Source organism: Pelecanus crispus, chromosome 9 (assembly GCF_030463565.1).
Source record: "Pelecanus crispus isolate bPelCri1 chromosome 9, bPelCri1.pri, whole genome shotgun sequence".
In the NCBI taxonomy this organism is placed as follows: Eukaryota; Metazoa; Chordata; class Aves; order Pelecaniformes; family Pelecanidae; genus Pelecanus; species Pelecanus crispus.
Genome location: NC_134651.1, coordinates 5,233,568 through 5,259,440, shown reverse-complemented (window position 1 = coordinate 5,259,440; position 25,873 = coordinate 5,233,568). Strand labels below are relative to the sequence as shown.

The window sequence follows — 25,873 nt, the reverse complement described above, 5'->3', positions numbered from 1 at the left end:
GTGAAGATGCACAACTGGTAGAAACAGGTGTTGACTTGTTAGAGTCGTTGAGATACTGCATCTTTCCAATATGTGACAAAATTGCCAAGTATGGGAAAATAATTTAGGGAAAGTATCATTCAGCTGTTTTAATCTGGTTTTCATGATCTTGCTTTATGCATGTTGTACGACATTAAACATAGAAATGGATAATTTGTTTAAAAATAGAAAGTGAAGTTTGAAATGGTTGATGTCACAGATATTGGGGCATGGAGAATATGTGTTTATCCTGAGAGACTGAGATTGCATTAGCAGATGTGACTGCTGCATTTAGATTAGCTGTTAGGAGCAGACTTAGAAGGCAATCAAAGTTTGTGTGGGTTTCTATTTTTTTTTTTTTTCAATGTAACTCCCTCCCCTTTTTTTTTTTTTTTAGCAATTAGTGAGATGTTAAAGGGCTTTGTTTGGAAGGACCAGAAGTCTCAGTTGATATAATTAACAGTAAATGGGTGGAGAGCAGTGCTAGACAAATTTTTCATTACACTAAGAATTCTTCAGAAGAAATAGTTTAGTTTGAATTATTGGTAAGCAGATAGGACTCAGTCTAGGATGAAATCTGTGCTCATGGTTATGATAATTGGATGTGAGCTATTACATATATGGTAGTATCCCTTTGGATTTTATGGGTTTATTGATGTGAGAAAGCTGTTGGAATTTAGTCTGCTCTAGTTAAACTCTTGTAGTTTGAAATAAATTGCACCCGTCTTCAGCTGTCTTTAAGTTATAAAGCTGTCTTTAAATTCATTAGGAAGAAATTTGAGCTAAGCTGTGAGATATAGGGTATACGGGATTTGTGTTCACTTAGCTATGCAGACTTTAAAATTAAAATGACTTAAATTTCATTTAGCAGAAACACCATTTTTTGTTTTTTTTCAGTTGCGCTGTATAGCCATTAGCAGCACAGAGGAATCTGCTAGAATGATGAAATTTGAGTACTAGCGTGTGTAGAAGAGCAGGCAGAAAGGCTGTGGATAATTAATGCTTTATTTGTTTATGTTAATGAGTTGCTTTACTCTTTGTCTCACTGGAAATTTGTCTTAGGTGTTAAAAAAGGATTCACAGGTAAACAAAAAGCACACAGAAAAAGGGAACTCTAGTCTGTATTTAAATTACAAGTCTGTTTCCAAGTACAGAGTTTGTTTCTGAGGAGTTTTGGGTTTGCACTTGCCTTTGGTGGACTTCCCTGGCAGTCCTGACGGCCCGTCTCGTGGGTACTTACGGATGTCTTACAGGCTAAGGCTGCGTATTTCCCCAAATGGTGCCTGTTTAATGTTGAATGTTACAGTCTCAGTGTTTAACAGCTGTTCTTAGAAAAACAGAATTATGCTCTAATAGCTATTAAATGAGTTAATGTATTTTCTCAGAACGATTCAGGTTTTTTATCATGTCTATTTATGTCCCCTGTTATCTATAACTTGATGCTTTTTTTTTTTCCCCACCCAGTGTTACTGTATTCCCAAAACTTTGTAGGTGGTTTTAGCTGTGATACTATCGCAACTTTTAAGTTACCTCTTTAAATAGTTGCTTCCAGTGGAATCTGTTAAAGTTTGTTAAAAAAAATATCATTTATATGAGTTAACTACTTTCCCTCCTTGAGCTTGGTGAGCTGGCTTCAGTCGTTTGCCTCCGTTTTTACTATGAGGTAGTCTTTGGGCTACATCAAAACCAGTGTTTTATCCCTGCCTGTCTAGATGCGCTAGTCCTACTGGCACACGCTCGCCTGTAGAAGAACCTTCTTCTATTAAACGTTAATAAAATCTTGTTTTGTCTTAGAATGTGATAAAAGAATAATTGTTTTAAAATTATAAGAAAGCACAGTAAGAAACAAGTTTTGTGCGCACATCTGACGCTTCTGTCAGCACTAAAATGTCATTGCTTTTAGGTTCTGTGGCACCAGATATTTTAACTGTTTTTAATGTGTCATTGACACAGGTTTCTCCTCATGGACAGAGGCATTGTTTGGATGCATTTTAACTGTATTAATGGTAATTTTCAGGTTTACATGCGAACAGGCAGCTGAGTTTTTGCTCTTGAGCTCAGTTATACGTTTGATGTATTTCAAATACTAAGCTTCTCCACATCATTTCAGTTAGGTCCTGCTTTCAGCTGGAATCTGATAGCCAACAGTTGAAGAACAGTTTCCAAACGTCCTGTCAGCTGTAAGTCTCTGGACTATAAAGTTTTTTTTTTTCCTTTTCCATATGCATCCCAGCAGCACAAGTAAATGTTCAGCTTCGGCACTGTGCTTGAAATTGAGTGTTGGCATGTTTCTTCCAGCAGCCTGCTTAGTCTGTACTAGTTACGCTGCAAACATTCTAGCACAGGGAGGGAATGGATGTTAAGCAGCAGTTTGGACTCCGTGCTGCATGAACTTGCTTGTTGGAAGAGTATTTTACAACCTGCAGAAAAAAAATTGTCTTTAAAGTAACACTGTCTTGAAGTTTTGAGAGTAGGGGATAACTCTGCTCTGCGAGTTATCGTATTCTTTTGTATCAATTTGTATGTGACAGAAGACATTTATCTTTTCAAATCAGTTGAGGTGGTTTGACTTCATAGCCATTGATACAATTTTCTCCTCTGCGCTTTCTGTGGGTCTGGTTCAAGCAAGCTGTGTTTTATTTAATATTAAAATGCTTTCATTCAACTTCAGGGAATTGCCCAAATGAAACAGACAAGTAAATCTTTTCCCTGGTATCATAAATGTAATAAGAAGTTTTTCTTTCAGTTAAATTTAATTTGGAGTTGCTCTAGGATTTTATTGGCACTTCATATAAACAAGTTCTGTGCTTCATTTCTCTCCTTTGGTACACTAATATTGTTAGATTTGTAACAAGTTTTTACTGTTTTAATTTCAATTGAATTCCCATTTCAACAGGTTGCTAACTGTAGATAATTGAAATTCTCTTTTTTCAGAAGAGATTATACTGGGAATCATGAACATCAATGATTTTGTAATACTCCCAGGCTCAAAAACTGGAACCTCGGTGAGATTAAAAGCAAAGTAAGTGCATTTTATCTGATTGTGATAGAGATGTTTTTTCATCATTTTTAATAAGTTTTAATGCAAAATTAAGTAGAAGAGCTTATTTGTGTAAGAGCAAGAAGTATCATGATGAGTTTCTTTTCTAGTATTTTCCCTGCAGTTTTATTCTCATGCCTTTCTTTTCTTAGGCTTTAATCTACTTTCCGAGTAAGTTATAGGTCTTATAACTCTGTATATCTAACATACATACTTTGTAAACAAACAATGCTAACGGATTCACTGGGGTAGTTTATTTTAATATAATTAAGAAACAAACCTTTCTGAATACAGACACAATTGTATCAGTTTTATGTTGGCCACTGTAAAGCTTATATTGAAGTAGCCATATCACTGCCAACATACCCCTCTGGAATGAGATTTTCTTGGGTCCAAGGAGTTTGCACCTGACCTGCCCTAAATTTTCCAGAACTGTTTTCAGTCTTGCTGGGAGATAGAAGAGTGACGTACCTTTAATGACAAATTTTCAGCTGTTTTTTTCTTGCTGCTTTGAACTTCTTCAGGTACCTTACTGTCTTTTGTGTAATTTCTAATGAATATTTTATTGCTTTAACTTCTTCAGAACTGTCAGAGAATTGCAGCTGGAGAAAGTGCAGTTAGAAACAGAAAACAAAGAGATGGAGAAGAAATTACGGCAACTACAGTCAAACATGAGCAGAGAAAAAGAAGAGAGAAAGTAAGTTAAATTTCTGTTTCAAAAAAAGGAATCCAATGAGATGCTCCCTCCACACCTCCCCTTGCCCCAGATGGGATCTCTTGCAAAGTTTGGAATTCACAATAGTGTTCTGTCTCCCCTCCGCAATCTTTCTTCCTAATGATAAACTTGCTACCCTATGACTTCATTATTTTTAAACTCCCATGAGAAATTTTGATTTCTTTTTTCTTTTTTTTAAAAGAGGTAAACAAACAAATCCTTCACGGCAGGGATATTCCTTCAGAGGCAGAGATCCTTTTTGCTCATTTATTCCTTCTCCCTTTTTCCCCTGTCCAATTGGATTTGTCACCTTCATTTTAAAGCAGGAGACAAAGCAGTTTCTCTTGCACTGTTTCAGTCTTATTTCTGACATTTCTGAAGAGGATGCTGTTCCTAAGATTGCTTTCATCCTCTTTTGCACACATCTGTGTAGCTTCTCAAAAAGACGTTTTCTGTGTGATGGGAACATGGCTTGGAAAGTCAGTGTAATGTAATGAAGCAAGTGCTAGGGTGGAAGTTTCAATCTCACTCTGAATGTTAGCAAATCTCTGCAACATCTGCTTCCATTTCTTTGTACTTCTGCCTGACACATTTTGTCACTGGAGATACAAGTGCCTTGGAAACCTTAGTGCCTTGGTCTTAGTAATGCTAAGGGCCTGCTGTTTGCAGCTTTGTAAACTTTTGCTTGAGCTGTTGAGGCAGTGTTTTCCAGCTTGTGCATGGCACTTTTTTGCCCCGTATTGTTCTCGTGCAGTTGTTTTGGTATTGTTCTCATGGCCTTGTACCTGCAAACCCTGATAGTGTTGTTACGGTGAGTTAAATGACAGGAATCATTGGCATTTGCACCACTGGTGGGAAGATCATCCCTCTTCCTTCCTACACGTTTTCCTTACCCCTTGTTTTGTACACTTTAGTTTCTTTTGCACTGTGTTTGGTTTTCTGTAAAACCAAGTAGATCAGTCATTTGAATACTTGCTAAACACTATGTGGTAGTGTGTTATGCAGTGTGCTAAAGCTGAAAATCGCTGTTGAATCTCCCTTAGCCTTAAATTCTTCCCCACTATCTACCATGTTCGTCACAGTAGTCAATATCTAAACTAATATTCACTGAAATCTTAATTGTAGGTATGTGTTCCGGGCTTCTTAAAAGATGCTGCATTTTAGCTGTGCTGGATGAATGCCCTAGAATAAACTGGGACAATGAAGACTTATCTAAAGTATACTTCTGTTACATTTTTATTCTTCTAAAACCAACCTTAGAGAATTGATGGGATTTTCTTACGTTTAAAAACTTAGACCAGTTTGGTCTAAAAATAAGTACTTTCTTATACATTTGATGTTTTTACTACTATTAAAATAGATGTGAAGCAGGTTTCAATGGAAGGGAGGTGTTCGTGTTTCTGGGGAATTGATGACCCTATAGACAAGTACTTTATTTTTGTGATACTCTGTTCTTATTTAAAAACCTGAAGGAAAAACTTTATGCTTCTTTTGCTTACAGAAGACATAATTTGTAAGTTCTTTCTTGCTCTTGGTTCGTAGGAAATCAAGTGCTTATCATTGGAAATCTGGACAGGCAAGACCAATGACCACCCAAGCCCAAGTTTTGTCACAAAGCAAAGAAAACAATAATAAGGTAGTAAGCTATCAGTATATTTGCAGGTAAAGCTATTTAAAACAAAACAAGATTTAGAACAGTGATGCTACATAACATGGGAATTTTAAATACTGTAAAAATAAAAGGTTAAGCACTTTCTGAGTAAAATTTCTGTTTGTTTATTTTTCCATGCCAAGGTTAAGTCTCCCTTTGAGCTGGAGGAACATCAAGTTCTGTTTGGTGTTCTGTTTTTTCTTTAATTGTAATAGATAGCAAAATATTACTGCTTCTACAGATTTAATTTTGTAAGAGTCTAATTTGGTAGTGATGGAAGTCATTGTGAGCCTGTCTTTCAAACTAATTAGGCCTTGTCTGGTGTCCATTATGAATCTGAAATACAAGGCTTTACATGAAGTTTTGAGTAGAAGTTCTCTATCTTCATAGATAAAAACTATGAAAAAGGCACACTGTGTTTAAAAAATACTACAGTTTAAGCTCTTCCTCTAACTCAGTCACTGTGTGATGGCATCTGCATTCATAGTAGAACTCCATATGAGTCTGTGGTTCGCTCTCTGTTCCCCACCCCACCCCACCCCCCCCCCCCCCACACACACACTTCTGCACGTCCTATAATCTTTCCTATGATGCTTCTGGATTTCTTTCAGTAAGTGCAGAAGGAGACTGAGAACCCAGTTTGGCACTTGGTCCACAGTAGCTGGAAAAGTCCTACGTTCATCTTCTGAGGACTGATGCTAGTTGGTCAAGCATGGGTTAAACAGGTCTTGGAAGCATTCCCTTGGACATGGACTGGACTCAGTCCATTCTCTTGGACTGAGACTGAATGCTTCTGAGTGTCTTAAAATGTGGATTAGGTTTATCAGTGGACTTTTGTTCTGTGACGTCCTTGCTCAGACCTAAAAGGAGGGACGTAGAACTTTCCTGCTAAGTCATTGAAAAATTTGTTTTCTTTTTAATAGGTAGACAATGGGGTATTTTCCCCTTTTTTCCTTTTGGAAATGTCTAGGGCAATTTTGCTCAAACTCTTCAAAAATATTAGGGATAAGGCAGATGCATGGGAATGGTAAAAGTTGGTCAAATTTGTACGTAGCTGAAGACTGGACCTTGTAGGGAGTGTTACCACTTCCAGCTGTAATAACCTAGTCTTAATATTTCATTCTCTGGTGAAATAAATTCATCATTTTAATAACTTAGGCACTTGTCCTTGAGGGTTTATACATCATGGAAGCAAGCATTGGGTGTATCCATCATCAAATAATGTTCACGAGTGCTGTTAAAGTAACCAATTGCAATAACAGAGTTTATGTTCTTTACTTCTTCCATGAATTAGTACCAAAAATCTGTAGGAAATTCCCAAATCCAAACTAATTCAACTTGGAGATACTTCCTCTTTCCTTTAGCAGACATTGATGTGTCTGGAGAGGCATGCAAATTGGACTGAGTGGGACATAAAAGGAGAGTTTTCTCCTCCGATTATTTTTTCTGGAAGCCATGCTATGTATGCCATGTTGAAATGAGACCTGTTAATTAAGAGATACCATTTGAAACTGACTGAAATAAAGCTTATATAAGTCTGAAGAGAAAACCAGACAATGACAACTTCAGACTAAGCCATCACCGTTGCTAGTTGAAGGCTTTTGAAGCAGTGGCAGTTTGGTGTGAAGGTCTTATCAGCCACCACACTGAATTTCAATAAAATTGCCTATTTGCCTGTGAGTAGAAGAGAGGATCAGAAGGAAAAGGTTTTCTTAAACGCACCTCTTTCTCTTTCCCCTTCTCTGAGACAAGTAACTCGGAGCTGTTACAACTTCAAAGACTTCAGATTTCAGCTGTGATGGCTAAGGAGAAGATGCACGGAGCAGAATTTCCAAAAGGCCAAAATTAAAAAGCCTGCAGATGCATAAGAGGTGGGGGTGGGGGTGAAGGTGAGGGTGCAGTGTGGACTGTTTGCAGAGAAAAACTGAGGAGCAAAAATGTCGGAAATGATCAGCTACTGGGGTGCTAGATCATGGAAGGGTAATGAGGAGAAGCAGAAGGAAGACAGACTAATACCTCTCCCCCCACAACAAACTATAGGTAGATAGATGTGCAGTAGAGTTCACTGGTTGAGCTCTGAGCTTAAGTCACTATGGTTATGAAAGTTCTGCAGGTCTGTGCTTGTGGAAGACGCTGCGTAGCTGGCTGGGCAAACAAGGACAGTGTCACGTCATGAATGGGGAGGGGAACTGGTCACAGACTTAACGGCTGGCATGAACAATACGTGGAGTTTTCTCTTTAAATACAAGCTTAGCTATTTTTCTAGAAACAGTAACATTTCAATTCTATAAAAGTTATGCTTTTATTCATTTTCATTAGCACCTTATATATGCATATATGTAAATATTCTTCCATATAGGTTTCTTCAGGAAAAGTGAAGTTGCAAATACTCAAAGAACAGATTCAAGGTAAAGACATCTTTGTTAGCTAAATAAAAACTCACAAACTTCTGGTAGAGTATCTGGTTCTTGGAGGTTGCTGCAATTAAGCCATAAAGAAATCAGAGACTGGAGTACTGAGTTTGTTGTGTTGTGGGTTTGTTTTGGTTTTTTCCCCCCCCAGAGCTAGTGAAAGAACCATTTAAGCGTGAAATGGCAAATGCTGTAGCTCATGAAAAATCTGAAATGAAGGGGATAGCATGTGGAGTACGTGAAATTCAGAATGCACTGCTGGTAAGTAAACGGTTTAAAAATTACTCTATAGCAACAGAATATAATGTGTATATATAGTAGCTTTGTGGCAGTCTCTAGGCATGTATTATATAGTGTGATACGTTATAAAATGAATTATGTTGGGTTTGTCCAAGCTGTAAGCTGTGTGTGGTCTGCACAGACAAGCTGTCTGACCTGGAATTAACTTCCAGGATCCTTCCTGAAGAGACCTATACATGGAAATACGTATGTGCATGCCTCAAACAGAGGTGCAGCTCTAAATATTACGTTAGCTTTCTGTATGTTAGCATTTCTGTACAATGCAGTTGTATTACGGTAGTCTGCGGACGTGTTGTACTAGCTGCCTCCGCCCCTTCCGTAAAAAGGAATCATTTTGATGGCAGTATTGCTGCTTAGAAATGATAAGGTCAAGGAGCTCATCTGAGCTTTTAGCCTTAGCTTTTCTGGTGAATTGAAGATTTTTTCCAATACCTTTTTTTTGCAGTTTGTTCTGCTGAGAGAAATAAGACTTCTCTAAGATGGTCAGCTTGAGCTGCCATATTGACTATTAGATGTGCAGAGACTTAAAAAGAGGAAAAAAATACTTACATATTTGAGATTAACTTGATCCTACTTTATTTAAATATCTTATCTTGCTGGAATTGAAATTAAAGCAATAGGGTTTTTTTCACCTGTTTCCCAAAATATATTGGTGATACCCTCTTTAATTTCTCTCTGTGATAACTACTTAGTGCGTATAAAGTAAAGGGAGGTTTTATACGCTGATCTCCGAGTGGCAAGGAAACAGATTAAATGATTCCGTTATCAGAACTGTTACCAGATCTTTAACAGGCAGTTTCTCTGAGCCGTATTTTTATTAATTTGCCCAGCATGTGAATGTGACTGAAGAAGACTGATCTCTTACTTAACTAAAGAACACTACCCTGTGATTAAAATAAGATGTATGGTTACAGGCAAATAGGGCAAAATTGAGTGGTCTGCAAATATTTTGTGATTTTTAAATACTTTTATAAGCACCAGGGCACATTCTTAATTCTGCCTGCTTTCTCAGCTGATACTTGCTGGCTACGTTAGAGTGGAAATTAGTATTATCAAGTATGAGGTGATTTTTATTTAATAAAGAGGTTTTGCCTTTTAGTGAGTATAAATAGGAAACCTAGCCTCCAAAATATGATGTAGCCCCGCACTATTCGATTTTTGAAGTAACTTGTGCAAATAGAGTAGTGCCCTTGTTGAGTAAGAAAATAACATTTTAATTGTACAAAAGTAGCACCTCTCTTAGAAAGATTCCGCCCCCCCACCCTGTGATCCATGCCATGATGTGTTTGCGTTGCTTTTACTGCAGATTAAAGCAGTTGGAGCTGCTAACACTCAAGCCCAAAGGAACGGATTTTTCATTTGTGTGTGGTTTTTTAACGGTTTGCCTTGGGGGAGGGGGAGAATATACCTGTGGATTTTAAGTTTCTGTTAAGATTACCTGGCACCAAAGCCAGAGGATTTTGCTTCCTCCGATTTCTATTTATTTATTTGTTTATGTACGTATGTTTTCATTTTATTTTCCCCTTCACTTCATCGGCGCTCGCCGTCAGGAGCCGAGGCCCTGCCCGCGCGGTGCAAAAGGCACCGCAAAAAGCCGCTTTTTTGGTTTTTTGGTTTGGTTTTTTTTTTTTTTTTTTTTTTTTTCAGTTTTTCCCCGGCTTGGCCGCGGCGGGCCGCCAGGCGGCGCTGCGCCCCCGCGGGAGGCTCGCGGCGGTGGTGAGGCCCCGCCCCCGCGGCGCTCAGGGCTGCTCCGGTCGCCTCGCGCCGGCGGCTGGGTCGGGGCCCGAAGGTGCTCGGGGCTTTGGGGCGCTGCGCAGCCCCGCTTCTGTGGGGAACTGAGGCACAGAGTCATGGAACGCTTTGGGTGGGCAGGGCCCTTCAGAGCCCACCCAGCCCAGCCCCTGCAGTGCCAGGGACAGCTTTACCCAGCCCAGGGTGCTCACAGCCCCGTCCAGCCTGGCCTGGGATGTTCCCAGGGATGGGGCCTCCACCGCCTCTGGGCAACCTCTGCCACTGCCTCACCGCCCTCACTGTAAAACATTTCTTCCTTATGTCCAGCCCAAATCTATTGGACTACGGTTTGCTTTTTTCCTCGCCTCCACCCCCTTCGATTTAGGTGGGGCTGTGGGTGCTTCGTGCCCGATCCCAGAAAGCCTCTGGCAGGTCGGGAGTAGCGCTCGTAAGGTTAGGACGAGGCCGGTGCGTAACAAGGCAGCGTTTTAACACTGCTCAAGCCACAAAGGGATCGCTTTCCCGCTATCGCATGTGACTTTCCAATTCAGTAGAAAGTTTTTCAGTTAAAAAAGAGTTTTCATAGCAACAAATAGCATAGCTGTTTTATTGCAATGTATACTAAGAAAAAAATAAAATCACCCTGCCTTTTCTTGTGCCTTGAAGGATTTTATAGCTATGCACGCCTTATGGAAAACTGAGTTAAATTGAACCGGTGGTACTGTTACGTGGTTGGAAATATGTAACAAATTGCTGGGTCAGGAGATTTTTACACAGGCTCTTTGAAATATTGTTATTGGTATATTGTTTGAGACTTTTCCAAATTGTTGGATGTCAAGTATTTTAGAAAAAAGAATTTGTAAGTACTGAAAATGGCCAAAAGTGTTTGTTTCTTCATCAAAGACAATTATATACCCTTCTGAGTATATTTAACGGTCTATGTTACTTGTAATTTAAATATAGTTATAAGTGAGCTGGAAGCTCTGATTTCCAACTTATGTCTGTTCTGTCAGATGCCACTTGCAGCATTCCTGAGTCTTTCATACTTGGATTCTACTCACGAAGGAATAAACTGTGATGAAATTAAAATGTTACACAGTACAGTGGAGACTTACATTGTGTGTAGGTTTATTATTCAGCTCAGTAATATTCAGTTTCTAACATACAACTTTATGTCGCATATCTGTTATGAAACGATAAAACTTTTATCATTTTATAATTAGGGTAGTAAAGATTCCTCCTAGAATTATTGTGTAACACTTAATTGTAACAAACTTAAGCTTCTCTTGCGTTATATTTGATTGCATTTCATAAATGGGCTGTAACAACTCTTTTTTTGGACCAAATTGTACATGCAGTTTGGATTTTATGATTTGGACAAAACCGCGTTTTTTTCTTCTCCGAAGGTTATTCCAAATTTGATTTTGATAAGTGCCATGATTTGCTTTTTTTAATACCTTTTCAAATACATATTACTATGCTTGTTTTCATTTTCTTTCATTCCTATGTTAATAACTGTTTTATAGCTGGACTTAATAAATCAGAGAGAAGCCATGTCAGGAACTTTTTATGAAAAAAATGTTTGGATTCATATGTCATTGTTATGATTACAAAGAATCAAAGTTACTTTATCGTGAAACTGCAAGCTAACATAAATACAGAAAATGAAGACAGGGTCTTGATTAAGTGTAAGCTGATTTAACCATTTCAGTTCTACCGTGTGAGGTTTTCCTGAAGGACAGGTTTACTTTTCGATGATGTCACTGGATATGTCATTCTGTTATCCCGCTAAAATTTATTTGATTATCTCATTCTTTCTTCCCAGAAATATAATTCTTTCCATACTGCAGTAAATTGTCAAAGCTATTGGTCTGATAAATACATCTTTGTTGAAATGATCCTTGCTTATAGTATGTTAGCGGAAAGATTACATCATTTGATGGAAAAAATTCAGGTGAGAATTTAAGTCAGTTACAGAAGGATACTGCATCCTGTAAGCAACGAAAAGTCAGCAATAAATCATCTTTTTGGGATGATGTGTTACCCTGAGTTATGCAGTTGATATAAAAGCTTTTCCATGAGCTGGTTTGCATGGATATAAAAATATTTTACCACACACATATAAATGCAGACTGTTTAGGATTTTTTTTTTTTAATAGACTGTAGCAGATCTTTTAAACCTAGAAGTGAAAACTGGGTGCTAACAATAGTAAGATAATCATAAATCTTGACTTTTATAATGCATTCTCTCTTAGCTATATATATATTTTTTTTTTTAAGGGATAAGTCAATTTGCTCATTTTTGGTGGCAAACAAACTGGAAGGGAGATTTTGGAATTTATTGTGGGGGTTAAAGGCCATGCAGCAGTTCTTTGGAAGAATATAAGAATTTAAACTGAGAAACATGGAGTGCTGTGATCGCTCCATCTGCATCAGAATTCCACCTGAAGTTGTCTTGATCCCCCCCCATCCCCTCCTTTTACTTGTCGTCTTCCTTATTCTCTCCAGTCCTACTCTGAAACTAATTAGAAACTTCTTCTATTAATAAAGGGAGCTAACAGAAGGGTGCGGAGAGAGATGCCTATGGTGGTTAGGCGTCAAAGTAGGAGAAAATTAGCATCTGAGTTCAGCTGCTGGGAAGCTTAACATCAGGCCAAAACAAATAAGCTTTGCAAGTCTTCTCTAAAATCAGTTCCGCAATTCTTGCTTAAGTATTTTGAAGCAATTGAGCGAAATCTCGCTGAAGTTGTTGATGATGTTTATATAAATAACACAGCAGGGTGAGCCTTTCAAGTATTGATCTGCTATTATATACCGTGTGCCAGAGTACCAGAAGGAACCATACACAGTGCGACTATGCTTGCTCAAAGAGAGCAGAGGTGTGAAGCTACATCACTAAAATTATCTCCTTCAAAGGAATGTGACTTCTACTGAATTCTACTGTAATGTTAAGATTATTTTGTTCATGTGGTGAAAAAGAAATCCATACAATCTTTATCTATGTACTTTGAATGCGTGTGCCATAGGAAGCAGAATGAGCCAAGGAGAAGGGCAATTACAGAGAAAAATTCCCCTCTTTAAGTCTAGGCTTCTGTGATCTCCCCGTGTGTTAGCAACACGTTGATGATGTTGGGGGAAAAATGAATTGCTATCATTTATGGATGATTATGGACTATTAGGTTTGGGGAAAAAGACAAAGCACGCATGTTCATAGAGTAAACTTTGAACCTTATTCATCCTGCAGTATAAGAATCGGAGGAAGACTGCAAAAGGAGAAAAACTGTCAGTCTCCATGCATACCCACTGGCACGTCGCAAGTACCATTTAATGTGCGACCAGCACCCGCAAAGTCGCTGGGTCGATTATAGTGTAGAGTAGGTGGAAAGGAGATGTGAGTACCTTCTAGTTTTGCGATGGCTGCTTGACATATTTGACTCTTTCTGATGACACTTTCTGCCTGTACCTTCACTGCTCTTGTGTTTTTGTGGTGAGAATATGTTCCTTACTTGAGGATTTTATAGGCAAAGGATCTTTCCTTCTGGTCTCTGTGCATAGGGAGGGGACACAGGGAAAGGTTGAACGTAAAATATTTTTTGGTTTTGCTTGATAATCATTCAAGAGTTGCCAATCAAAACCTTCATATTACATTTCCACAGTAATTTTCTTTGCCCTAATGAAGGTTGCAAATCAGTGAAGTGCCAGTGTGAGTAAAACTGTTACTCTTCTTCTGTAGCTATTTTCAGTCAAACTCATCTAGTTCTTCATAGTTTGGACTTTCCTGGACTGTGTTTTGTGTGTGAATGGGTATTCCAGTTAGTTCCTTAAATGAACATTTTCCTCTTGTTGACCTCTAGAGATGTGCTTCTGTCTACTGAAAAGCTTCAGTAAGCAGAACTTCATTAATAAAGTACATAGCTCATAAATCTGTTTAAATGATATGTGCTGCATAAAACGCCTCACTTAGTCTGTCCTGTGTAGTACCTAATGGAATATTCAGATTATTGAATTTTTGCTCACGCGTTTGCACACTATTGCTTATAGAAATTATTATGTGCTTATTTCACCATCACTCTTCAATATGCGGTTACCTACCTGCTTTTAATATGCTGTTGGGTGGAATGTTTGAATATTTTTATAATAAATTAATGGTTTCATAATGTTTCGTTAACAGACAGGAGCCGATATACGTGTTGGAAAATTAGAAGTTGTTGATCACTTCATCAAGGAAGTAAATCTGAATGAATTGAAAATTAATCATGAGGAGAAGAAAGTAAATAGCAAGCAGAAGAAAGTAAATAGCAAGCATCAGGTCGCATCAGACACGTTTTCATCTCTCCGAGTGTCAGTAGGCAGTGCTGAGGTAGTGTACAGTTTGAAAAAACAAACAATTTTTTTTGTTTAGGACATCTTAAGTAGAGTGGCCTTAGGTTTTTCCTCAGTGTGCCAAGTTGAGGGATCAGGCTATCAGACGTTCACAGCCCGTTGACCCCTGCTCATGTCTGTCAACACAATATCCATCCTATATATAGGATGTGGGCTATCCATGGCTACTGCTTTCTGCCTACTAAGAGCATTTAACTTAAGTGTGGGGTTTTTGTGTGCTTATACAAGCTTTTTTTTTTTTTTTTTATTTTGCTCTCGATAGAACATTGCAATTCAGTTGTGAGCAAGACCACATAAAAATGGAGTGATCTTGATGATCAGGGTAGCTAGACTAAGCCCAGAAAACAGGGAGCTGCATTTCCATAGCTGATACTAAAAATATTGTTGCTATTTTATGTAACTGGGGAAAGGATTATCATCAGAAGTGCTGTATTAATTATGTTGCGGCACTGATTTAGGAACTGTCCTCAGAATCAACCTGTACAGGCCTTGGAAATCAGGACAAAGGATTATTACTAAATGGTATGTTTAATGAGGAGGAATCTGCAAAGTCTTTTCAGGAAGCTTTGCTTCAATGGAGAAAAGGTAATCGTGATCACAGAGAACAACTCCATGCCAGTGAGGTCCTATCAGGTATGATTTTTTTCTGTTTTAATTGCATTTTAAAAACATTAGGAGCCATTTTGGCGAGTTAGGAGATTTTTGATTAGTGAAGGTAGATGTTCTGTTAGAATAGTAAATGCTGCTGCTGAAGTTTTCTCTCTGTGTTCCTTTATAAATTAACAACAACCTCTGAAGTTTTTTTTTAATAATGTGCAGATCGGTGTTTACCCCAATTCTTATAATGAACTGTGGCATTGGCCAGATCGTTTAGCTTGTGCCCCTGTACTTTTCTATGGCATTGTTTCTCACATGAGACTTTAATATGAACTGTAATGCTCAAACATAAAGTCACAGCTCTTAACTGAGACAAGGAATGTGCATGGCTCAGGATTTCGTATGTTGTATCAAAGTCGATTTTCTGCTTGCCTTCCACAGGCTCTTAATGTTTCTTTGTCCCAGTGAAAAGATGCAATCAGTTGAAGTATGCATGGAAAAATATGAAAAAAACCTCTCGTGTTATTTGATTTGTGCAAGCTAGTCTCTTTCCTCTAGTCCATGGGTGGTGTTTATTCTTTGTGTATTTTTGTACAAAAAATATTATACTGATGTCTTTTTTTCTTTTTTTTAATTCTTTCCTGTGATATGGTGGGATTTTTATCTGTGGAATCATGGATTTCCTCCCCTCCCCCAATATGCTAATCTTCCTTTATGTGAGAAGCTGTAATAAATGAGTTTTTACTGGCTACCCCCACTGCTGACTGTGGTGTTTGTGTAAATATAATACTGCTGGCCATTTAGATTTTGGAGTTACGCAAAGACTTAGCTAGGCATGGGCTACTAATGTGACATTCACTCAAAAATAATCTAGTTAAATAGCAAGTTTATAAACCTGAATAGCTGTATAATTTTTTTTTTTTAAATAATTCTGATAGAATCTGTGGGAATTTGTGAAGTACAGACCAATCTTACTGTTATGAAGGAACCTATCCAAATTGAATTCAAGAAGGATGGCCTGAGCTACATGGAGAAACTCTTGCTTAAGAAATACAGAAGGTATTGTTGAAGTTGCTGGTACTAATGAAAGAAGTCAGAAATACTTAATAGCATTAACAAAAATTCCACTGAAACTTTTTAAATACTAGCTATATTATCAAGAGTTAAGGTGACTTTGTACAGGGTGCTTTATTTTAATAAAATCACCATTATAACCAGACTTGATGACTTAATATTTCAGAGTTACTGCAGAAGTCGTATGTGGAGGCATTCTCTTTACTATCAGTTTATTGTAGAATTTGAAGACTGGTAATGATACTTGGTTGCTTGATTTTGGAGCGTTTGCTACAGGAGTTTTATAGAGAAAAGGAAGTATGATCTTCAAGATACTTTTAGAAACATTACAGAGTTGTGTTAGTCCCTGAGCTGCAAGGTCATCTAAGTGAAATTGGGAAGAGTTGCTGCTTTTCAGCAGCAGTTAATACTGCTGCAGTAAGTAGCATGGTGGTTTTTTGTTTGGTTGGTTGGGTTTTTTTTTTAATGACTGTGATATTATATAAAAAAAAAGAAGATGACTTTTAAAGATTGATTTCTTTTCCTTTTTTTAGAACTCCTGTTGATCAAATTTCTGGTAGTTGCATTAAAGATTTAAGGCCTGTGCAAACACTGAGTGTACATCAGCCTGTGATTGGAGAAGGGGGAGAAGGAGATGATGATGACGATGTCGATGGCTTAACAGGTATAATAGATTTCTGTTTACTGAATCTAACTATTAAATACTTTTTCTTGGGATTTTTTTTTTTTTGCTATGATTGCTGAACAGTTACACACTTAAGCAGTTTCTGCTTAAAGAAAGTAACAATAATGACAGGGGAAATTTATGGTACTTCATAATAAAAAGTTTGCATTTTTGTAAGTGTGCCTTGAACAGGAAAAAAACGAAATGCATCAAACTAATTATGTTTCACAGTTGAAGAGGTGAAGAGGTACTGGACATCTGTTTTTAGAGAGGAAGTACCCAACACTATTTCTGAAAGTACAGAGTCCTCTTTGAAAATTGAGTTCCTTGATGATGTAAGTATGTAATAAAGGACTTCAGGAATCTTCACAGTGACCTGAAGTGATTTATTTAAATGTTGATCTGTTAAATATTTAAAGTAGCAACAGTTAAATAATTTCTAATAAAAAAAAATATTGGTGAATTGTTTATCTTTTCCATACAAATGTGGAAAATTTATCTTTCCAAAGGTTCCCTGTAATTTTACCCTGTTGTCTCCAGAGACCCTTACTATATAGAAATTTTACAAAAACAACATCTGCAGGCTTTTAATCACTTGAGTTAATATTTTTTTTTAATTCTAATCTATTGCTGACTATGTTTTTTTGGTTTTGTTTTTTAATTAGTCTTATGGCAAGGACTTGGAAGAATCATCTAAACTTCTGGTGATGGAGGCTGGGGCTGTGGGAGTGAATAAGCAAGGAAAAACTGAACCACTGAAGCAGTGTGGAAGGTATCAGAAATGCAGAGGTTATTTGGAAGAGAAAAGGGAATAATCCTATCTTCTGATTTAGCTACATTCCTAAGAAACAAGCGCTCTTGTTTGCAGACAGTCATACTTCATATGAAAGGGGAGAATCCTTGATTATAAACTGTAAATTTTTTTAAGCCATAGTTAATATATATGTTTTCTCATCCTTGGCACAAGACATAGACTGTGCCAGTATCACCACACCTAGTTACTGCTTTCCCTTCCTTTACATTTCTTCCAAGATCCTGTCTGTGATTGCTGTTTTCTGTCCTTGAACGTTTTCATTTGAATGACCTAATGATTTGATGACTGGCTTGTAAGACAGTCTAAGAACAGTTTGGCAGTTAACAGGCATACGACACGTTTACCGTTAAAGTTAGTGAATAGTAAGTTTGCGTCTTCAACTTCATCAGTGAGCCACCAAGGTATATTAATTGTCTGTAACTAGAGAGGCATCACTTTGAAATGTCTTTTATTTTGTTTGCTTGATCGCTTCAATGCTAAACCATGTAAGATACATTTCTTTGTATGTGTGAGACCTGAATTACAGGTAGACTTTCTATTCTGTATTCTATATTCTAGAATATAGAATATTCTATTCTATTCTTTTGTCAGCAGGAGCAGGGACTGGCACACAGACAAGTCTGTAATTGGTCAGTGTTGTGTCCTTTTAAGATACTTTCACTTGACTAGTCTTGTCATTCCAGGCAAAACTAAGAGTCCTCATAATTAATGATACATGTGCAGTTCTTCTGCTCTCCCAGAATTTATTTATGATGAGATGTGATCTGTTTTTCATATATTGTATTATTCTGGTCCTTCCACCATCCTCTGTTTCAAAGTGGTTCAGCAGCTGCAGATCAGAATGACCCAGTACCAGACCTTTTGCCAACAGAAACTGTAGGCATAATGAGAAAGTCATCTTGTCATTTAATTTCCACAGCTGACACTCGATAATTTTTTCTTGACAGCAATCCTGTTTCTTCTAAAGAAATTTCTCAAGGTAAATTTTTAAAGTTTTGTACAATATACCTAAGTGCATACAGTTTTATCATTCTCATACAGGATGTGGTAGTCAACTACGATGGTGGTCCAAAAAAAAAAAATTAATGATCATTAAATTATGTACCATTCCCTGAGCTATGCAGTTCCCTTGAACACAATTGGATGGACTGTGCAGCTATTTTGAAAAGATAGGCATCTACTGTGACAGTAATCTCACAGCTATGAGCTCATATTTGAGGGAGAGACTGCCCCAATATGAGCTGTATACTGAAAACAAACCCATTATAGAGCAGATGAAGTGATCATATATATCTCTCAGTTTATCTGTACTGTATTAGATTTAATGTATGGCACGTGTCCTTTTTATGTAGAAAAATGCTTTTATATAGATAGGTTGAGAAACTGTATAAATGGTTACCTGTTCTGCATGAAAAATCGTAATTTGTGTATAGGTATTCCAGTGCCTGTTGCACATCAGTGAAATCATCTTGAAAGTTTCACAGCTTTATTTTGTGGCACCCTTAAGGAATCCCAAAGATCTGACTCCGTCCCCTAAAACTATGTGAAATATATTGTTGCTTTTTTAATATTAAGAAATAAATTGGAATGTAAGGGCACTTAATTTCTTATTCTTGCAAGTACCAAACAATTGCTCCAGCACTTCAGAACCTAGCACTTATTCCCTTTGTGCTTAGTTCAAGAAACTGCTTATTTAAGTCTTCAAATGTGAAAAAGCAAACAAGAGCTGACGAATGAGATGTGATTTATGTGCTTCTTTGGGCACAGGATAAAAAATAAAATGGCTATGGCTTGTATAAACAAAGAAAACCAGCTTGTAGAATCATACATAGCCTGATAGTATGTATTTCAAACCATTGTGCTAGTTTTAAGGAAATTCTCTGAAATTGCTACTATTACAGTTCTTACGCTGGCACTAGTTAGATTATAGCATTCTAAATGTAAGAAATTACATTAGCATTAAGACGTAGTTGGAAATGTGTTAAGGTTATTATCAAGATCTAATGTTTTCATAGACAATGATGTACAGGAACATACGCATTAGGTACGGACCTGGTACTACTACCTGGTAAGGCTAGTCCGTGTATGTTGGCATCTCTGGATATCAGCAGGAAGCTGATGAACCATTAACTTTCTTATTTGTAATTTGACGGCTTAGGGATAACTTCAATGGAGTTTTCATGTTTTAAGTTCATGAAGAAAATACAATAGACTTGCAGGTTATAATTCATATTCACTTCTATTAAAAAAAAATTCCTATTTTCATTATTTTTTTTTTTGTACTCTTGTAGGAAAAATGGCTGTCTGCAGTCTTGAAAGAAATACAGTGCAAAAGGAGAGTTCTAACCTAAAGACTATGACAAGATCACTTAGCTCCTGTAAACTACCTGAGAAGATTTCTAACCCTACTGAACTAATGAGCAACAAATATCTCCTTAAGACACAACTGCAGAAACCCAATAAAGATTCTCAGGAACTGGACAGTGTCTGCAATAGCCAGAGTTTGGTTTTGCCTGTAAGTACAAAGTCTTCAGTGGTAAAATATTTTGTCTTTGATTGCTAAATAGATAAACTATGTTGCTTAATCTGCTTTCCCAGTTTAGCATGAGGCAAGATACCATGTTGCTGAATCAGTTGACAGAGAGTGCTAGTTGTATGGTTACCATGAGATATTCCACCACTTTTCCCCATTCTGCTCCAAACCCCCTCCCCCTACCCCCAAAAGCAATCAAGAGTATAGTTTTAATCAGAGGATTGTGACTGCCTACCATATTTCATCTGTAGGGGAGGAAGGCCTCTGTACTTTCCAATTTGTATTGTCGGTCTTCTCTTGATGTTTGAAAAAAGCAAAAGAAAGAACAGACTAGTCTCAGAAAAAAAAAAAAATAAAAAGGTGGGTTGGGGGAGAAGGCAGCTCTTCCCATGTTAGTATCAAGGTCACTTCACCTCTTGGTTGAACACAAAAAACTATAGATACTCTTATCTAACTTGAATTATTCAAATGTTCTTTTGCTGAATAACAAGCTGAAACCAAACTATCATGGAGGAGGGTGGGATGTTAGATTTGGAGTCATTATTAAACAGTATTACTTTCGTTGATATATACAAAGATAAATGAAAACAAATAAAAACTACTTTTCATGTCCACAGTCAATCAGTGGAAGAATAGACTCAAACTCTCACAACGCTAGCAATGGAAGTTTATAGGATTTTAAAGCATACATCATGCAAAACTATCATCCGTATGAATGTCTATTACACCAGGCTATCAGAATCATTCCAAGTTTATGAAATGAGAATTTTATTAATGTAAACGTGCAAGGGCAACTTATGAAGTTTCCTGTTTCTTTCCCTGTTTCTAATACCTTTGTGTTTTATTTAAGTTACAGGATGTAGCCAAAAGACAGAAACCTGTTTCTACACAGTATTGGGGACTTGAAGGTTTCTTTGTTGTAGGTGCAAACCCTAAGCAAGTAATGCTCGAAGCACGTTCTTCACTGTGTGCTGACTCTAGCCCTGTGGACAGTAGTATCCCATTTCCAGGTAATGGCGTATGGATAAAATCCTCAAACAATATGCATATTTATCACTGTTGCTGTAAGACATCCTTCTCTTCGTGTAGCTTGGATCTAGCTTACTTTTAGAAGTCACTTCAGGGTAACAGTCATGCCAACACACACCAGTGGTGCTGTGGAAGGATCAAATAAACTTACTACCTTGAGGTAAATTACCTCAGTGTAGTGCCATAGATTTATATGCTTCTTTCTATCCCCTGAGAATTTGGTTCGAGTAGGAATTTCTGCTTTTCTTTGTGCATAATATCCATCCCAAAAAAATGCTTTTAATGGTGTATATGAAACAACATGTGAAAATGATTGGTGAACATGAATGTTAATTGCATCAAGTATATCACTTGAATCTAAGCTTGTTAGTGTGTTATATATGATTTTTTTTTTGCATTATGTGTAGAAAATTTGTTGCATGACTTCTTTAAATCACACACATTAAGTGCAGCAAATATAGTAACAGTAAATGCATATTAACACAAAATCTGCAAATAATTTCCTCTAATACTTTTTAATTTCAGGAGATGGAAAGTGGGTTACTGAAAGGAGCTTAAATGAATATGCTGATGACTCTGTAGTTCAAGGTGTCTTAGCAAGTCAGTTGAACAGACCTTCAAGTGGTTTGGAGACTCAAAATAGAATTTCTCCCCTGACAGTAGCGTGGAGGTCATACCCAGGTAAGGACAGCAACAGCTTTGAGGTCCTACTTTAACAGGTTAATTTTTCTTATGTAAAAAGTAGAAGTGCTGTCTGTGATGATTCAGGTGAATTAAGGTCATTTTTGTATCTTCATCTATGTACTTGTATTTTGGGTATAAAGGCTTATATATTTATATTATTGTTTTCATAAGAATGGGCTTTTGAGTTAAAAATTATCTCTTTCCAGCTGTCACTAATAGTTCTTTTTATTGTGCTTAGCTTCTACTCCTGCATCTACCCCATTACTCCTCTCTTAGCTCGAATATTTATTTAATAAACTGTCTAGAACAAGATTGTGTATTACTGTGTGTTTTGCAGCATCTAGTACAATCTGGTTTTGATCTAATAAAAGATTTCTTCATGCTACGGAAATAAGTCTTATTACCTGAACTATAAGAAACAAAGAAACAAGTAATGCATAACTGCATCCGCACTTTTTAGTTGCTTTTCTCAATTTCAGCTGTCTCCATCTCAAGGAATGTAGCTTACGTTATTTCTCTCATCTTAAGCAACCAGTTTGGCATTTTAATTTTAAAAACGCTATATGCGGAAATTGAAACTGTCAATTTTGAATCCCAGAAAAATATTTGAAAGTGTCTATATTTTATTCATGTTGCCTTTAAATTAAAAAAAGACAGAACCAAAGTTTTAAGCTTTCTACACACATTCTCAGTCTCTCCCATTACCCAAAATTTGTGCCATTGTACGTAACATTTAAATCAAATAGTTTTTTTAGAAGTATGAGGTGCTACTTCCCAATATAATTGTAAAGTCTTTATTAACATTTATTAATTCGCAGTCTTAAGCAAAATTAATAAGCTGTTCAGATCAATTTATAATTTTAGCTACAATTAATGTCATTAGTGAGCTGAGATAAGATTCTCTTTATGTGTGAAATCTTGAATTATTACAAGTTTTGACCTTTTCTGTTATTTCAGGGAATGATTCTAGAAGGCCTTGGTCAACAAATATGCTACGCTGTAAACTGACTGGAAATTGTCCAGCAAACAAACAGCCAAGACCAAAGAGTTCACCTGTGCGTATGTTTAGAGTTGATACTGAGCTATCAAAACACAAGTGCCTTGATGTAACTAAACAAGATGAGTATCTTTGGGAATATGTTGCTGACCAAGAAGCCCTACTTGCTCTGGAAAAAGAATTACAAAGTTATACAGGTAAGTGGCAATACTGCTTTTTTCTCCTGATGCTTACAAGTAACATAATGAAAACAAGTAGCTATTTCATCTGCCTTCTCAGATCTGATTTTGATGCAAAAATGTACTAAACCGCTTGTGATGCAAGGCTCTTTAGTGGTTGAATAGTGATTTATTTCCATTTGATCATACTTTAACCTACCCTTGATTTAGTAGAAGCAAAGTGTTTTGTGCAACTTTCTTAAGTTTTTTTTATCCCTTGCATTTTGTTGCAAAAATCTGTAGGATGTGCTAGGTATTATTTCAGATCACAAATTTATTTTAAATAGGTATCCTTTCCTTGGATATTTAATAATAAACATCCCAGGTGTTTTTAGAAGCTAGATGTGATTTGATGGGTAGCAAGAAGGGGAAGAGATGGACAGGAAATCTTATAAATCTACCCTGACGAGAGCTACCACTAATAAGGCACAATAGACATGGTATTACCTCTTGTTTTGTGTTTGACTCAACCCCTTTCCTCTGTCTTTTTAAACCCATCTCCTTGCTTTCTGTGTGTGGGAGGTGGCAGGCAGGCAAGGTCAGTTGGCTATGGTTGAACAGAATGAGTGAGTTCTGGTTTTGTTCTTTGAATGCAGGAAAAGAAACCTGTTTGGGATGCTTCTGTTCCATCCCAATGAGGAGATAGGCCAAGTGCCTATGGCACTTTGTGCCATAAGCAGCCTTGATGGACTGCGTCTCTTAGGCTGTGACATGGTCCCTCCCTTCTGAGTTGCTATGGTGCTTTTATATTGGCAGGTCCTGGCTATGATGCATCTTCAAGACACAAAAGTAGCCTGGATTCCAGAGTATTCTATCTTTTAAAATGTTTTTATCCTAGGTTTTGCTGTCTTTTTTCACACAGCTCTTCTGAGGCTTCCAAATACCACATTTCAGGACAGCTGTCCGTACTTTTTTGATACATACTCATCGGAACACGTGTGTTTTTGGAAGAGTTTTTCTTGTTAATGCTTGAAGAATGAACATCCGTGCTGAATATGCTCAGAGAAGAATAGGGAGGGAAGCTACTGTTGAACTGCCCCATTCTTTCTCTCCCTTTTTGTTCCAGTTTCTTGGAATACTTTTCACTTATAAGTTCATAGTAGAGACCTATGGCTAGCTAGAAAAACAGTAACATACTTGCATGTGTGTTTATATAAGAAGCATAGACTGTGACGCCAATTGATCATCTTTTTGTATTAGTGGATGTGGAATATATCCTGTTACTCTGTTTTAAATACGTGCTACCATTAGTCAGCTACCCGAGTTCTACATTTGCTACTGTATTTTGGGGTTGCATGGCTATTAGTGGGCCCTCTATATGAGGTTTCGTATTGTACTGGCATAAACATCTTAGAAGCAAACCCTCTCCGTTACTTCTAATGATACAGGAACCATATAATAAAAAGTCATAATTTATTTAAGGGCTTGTAGTGACATCCTTCATCAGCTAGAGTTGTTTTGAGACCTTTAATGGCAAGTTTTTGTTGATACTGTGAAATTCTTTAAAATTGATGGTGTAGATACTGCATTTTTTTGTTTATATTTGTTCCTGAGATGACATAAAATATTTCAGGTCCTGAAAAACCTTACAGCTTAACTTCTGAAGATGTAACCAGCAGACACTCAGAGAAGGTATGTGGAAATACTACAGATTACCATAAAAACCTGGAGCTAAAAGGCCACAGCAGAGTTGATACTCTCAGGTAAATTAAACTTGCTGAGTATGTTTTTATGATATTGTAAAAATGCTCAATATGCCAAACATCTTGCCAGAACTGAAATAAAAACAGTCTTGACTTTCTGATTGTACTTTACATGCTGATTGCAAATGTCAGCATGACGTCTTTTGTATCTTAGTGTTCTAAGCCGGTACTCTCAGGCAGCTCAGATTAAGTGATATGTTTTGTTGTTGAGAGTCCAAATTATACATTTTTGGATTATGGGTTTTCTTAATGCATTAGCTTTTGTTAACATACAGCACTGAGGTTTATAAAGTATGTCTATTACAAATCGTCTAAGTTGTTTGGTTGAAAGGTAGCAGTTGTGAGCAGGTGAGTCAATAACCTTTAACTCGCCGTAGTCTATGATATATGTGTTACATTGCCTTGGAGACTGAGGAGATGACTGGAAACAAGGAAGTTCCCCAAAGTTTTGTCTGTCATTGGTTTCTCGCTATGATCTTGTAACTAGTAAGGGTAAGTGAGGCACTGTGAGGTTACCTACATGCTATGAGAATATAGCTCATTCAGAGATTTCTGTGGGGTTGGTTTGGTTTTTTTTTTAAATATTCATAATATTGAAATTGCCGGTCAGTAGAAAACTAAACAATATTTGCAAATAGTGCAGAGATGATAAATGAGGCCCACTTTCCTAGCTTACCTGTTTTGGGATGTGGGATTAAGGCACAACAGTGACAATGTTATTTACCTCCTACTTGTTTAAGAGGTGAAAACGTACGTGACAAAAACTGAGGGGAGAAAATGAATATAGTAGCTTGTACTGTATGTATACTTGCAAAATATATAGCAAAAGCTGTTTTCATGCCTTTTAGTTCTACATATGTGAACATATGTCACTAAGGCTTAAAGCAGAGTAGCTTGAGGAATTTGAGCTGCTGAAAATCACTGTGGTATGTTTCTTTTAAGGGGCTGGGATGAAAGCCAAACGGATGATGAGGAAGACATTCTGGAGGATAAGCAACAGGTTCTTGCATTACAGTGAACATGCAAGGAACTTAATGCCGTCTCTATCTTTGCGTATCATACAAAACCAAGAAGCAGACGAAGAGGTGTCTTGAGTGCTGCTCAAGATGTTATTTATTAAGGATTATTTTGTAAAACTGTCAATAAAAATTCTTAAAAATCCCTTGATTTCGGCTTTTTTATTAGTATGAAGAAGTAACAGAGTAAAAGAAAACTGGTCTTGTGCTATTGTTTTTTAGGATTTTGGTATTCTTTAATTTTTATTCAGTATAAGGTTCCTTGCCTGCAGATTGAATTTTATGTCTCCAAATG

The 25,873-nt window shown here is 37.1% G+C and overlaps 1 protein-coding gene across 1 annotated transcript; it reads left to right on the top strand.

Annotated features, from left to right (window-relative positions):
• Positions 1-2,972: 2,972 nt before the first annotated feature.
• On the top strand, positions 2,973-25,580 carry ZBBX (zinc finger B-box domain containing). Its single transcript, XM_075716821.1, has 20 exons — positions 2,973-3,040; positions 3,642-3,755; positions 5,316-5,409; positions 7,784-7,832; positions 7,987-8,096; positions 9,783-9,851; positions 11,692-11,820; positions 14,038-14,226; positions 14,708-14,882; positions 15,785-15,905; positions 16,454-16,584; positions 16,816-16,919; positions 17,250-17,356; positions 18,346-18,377; positions 19,690-19,934; positions 20,782-20,947; positions 21,486-21,641; positions 22,602-22,838; positions 24,433-24,562; positions 25,505-25,580. Exons 1-20 carry the CDS (start codon positions 2,973-2,975, stop codon positions 25,578-25,580), a joined length of 2,502 nt encoding a protein of 833 aa, XP_075572936.1.
• The last annotated feature ends 293 nt before the right edge of the window (positions 25,581-25,873 follow it).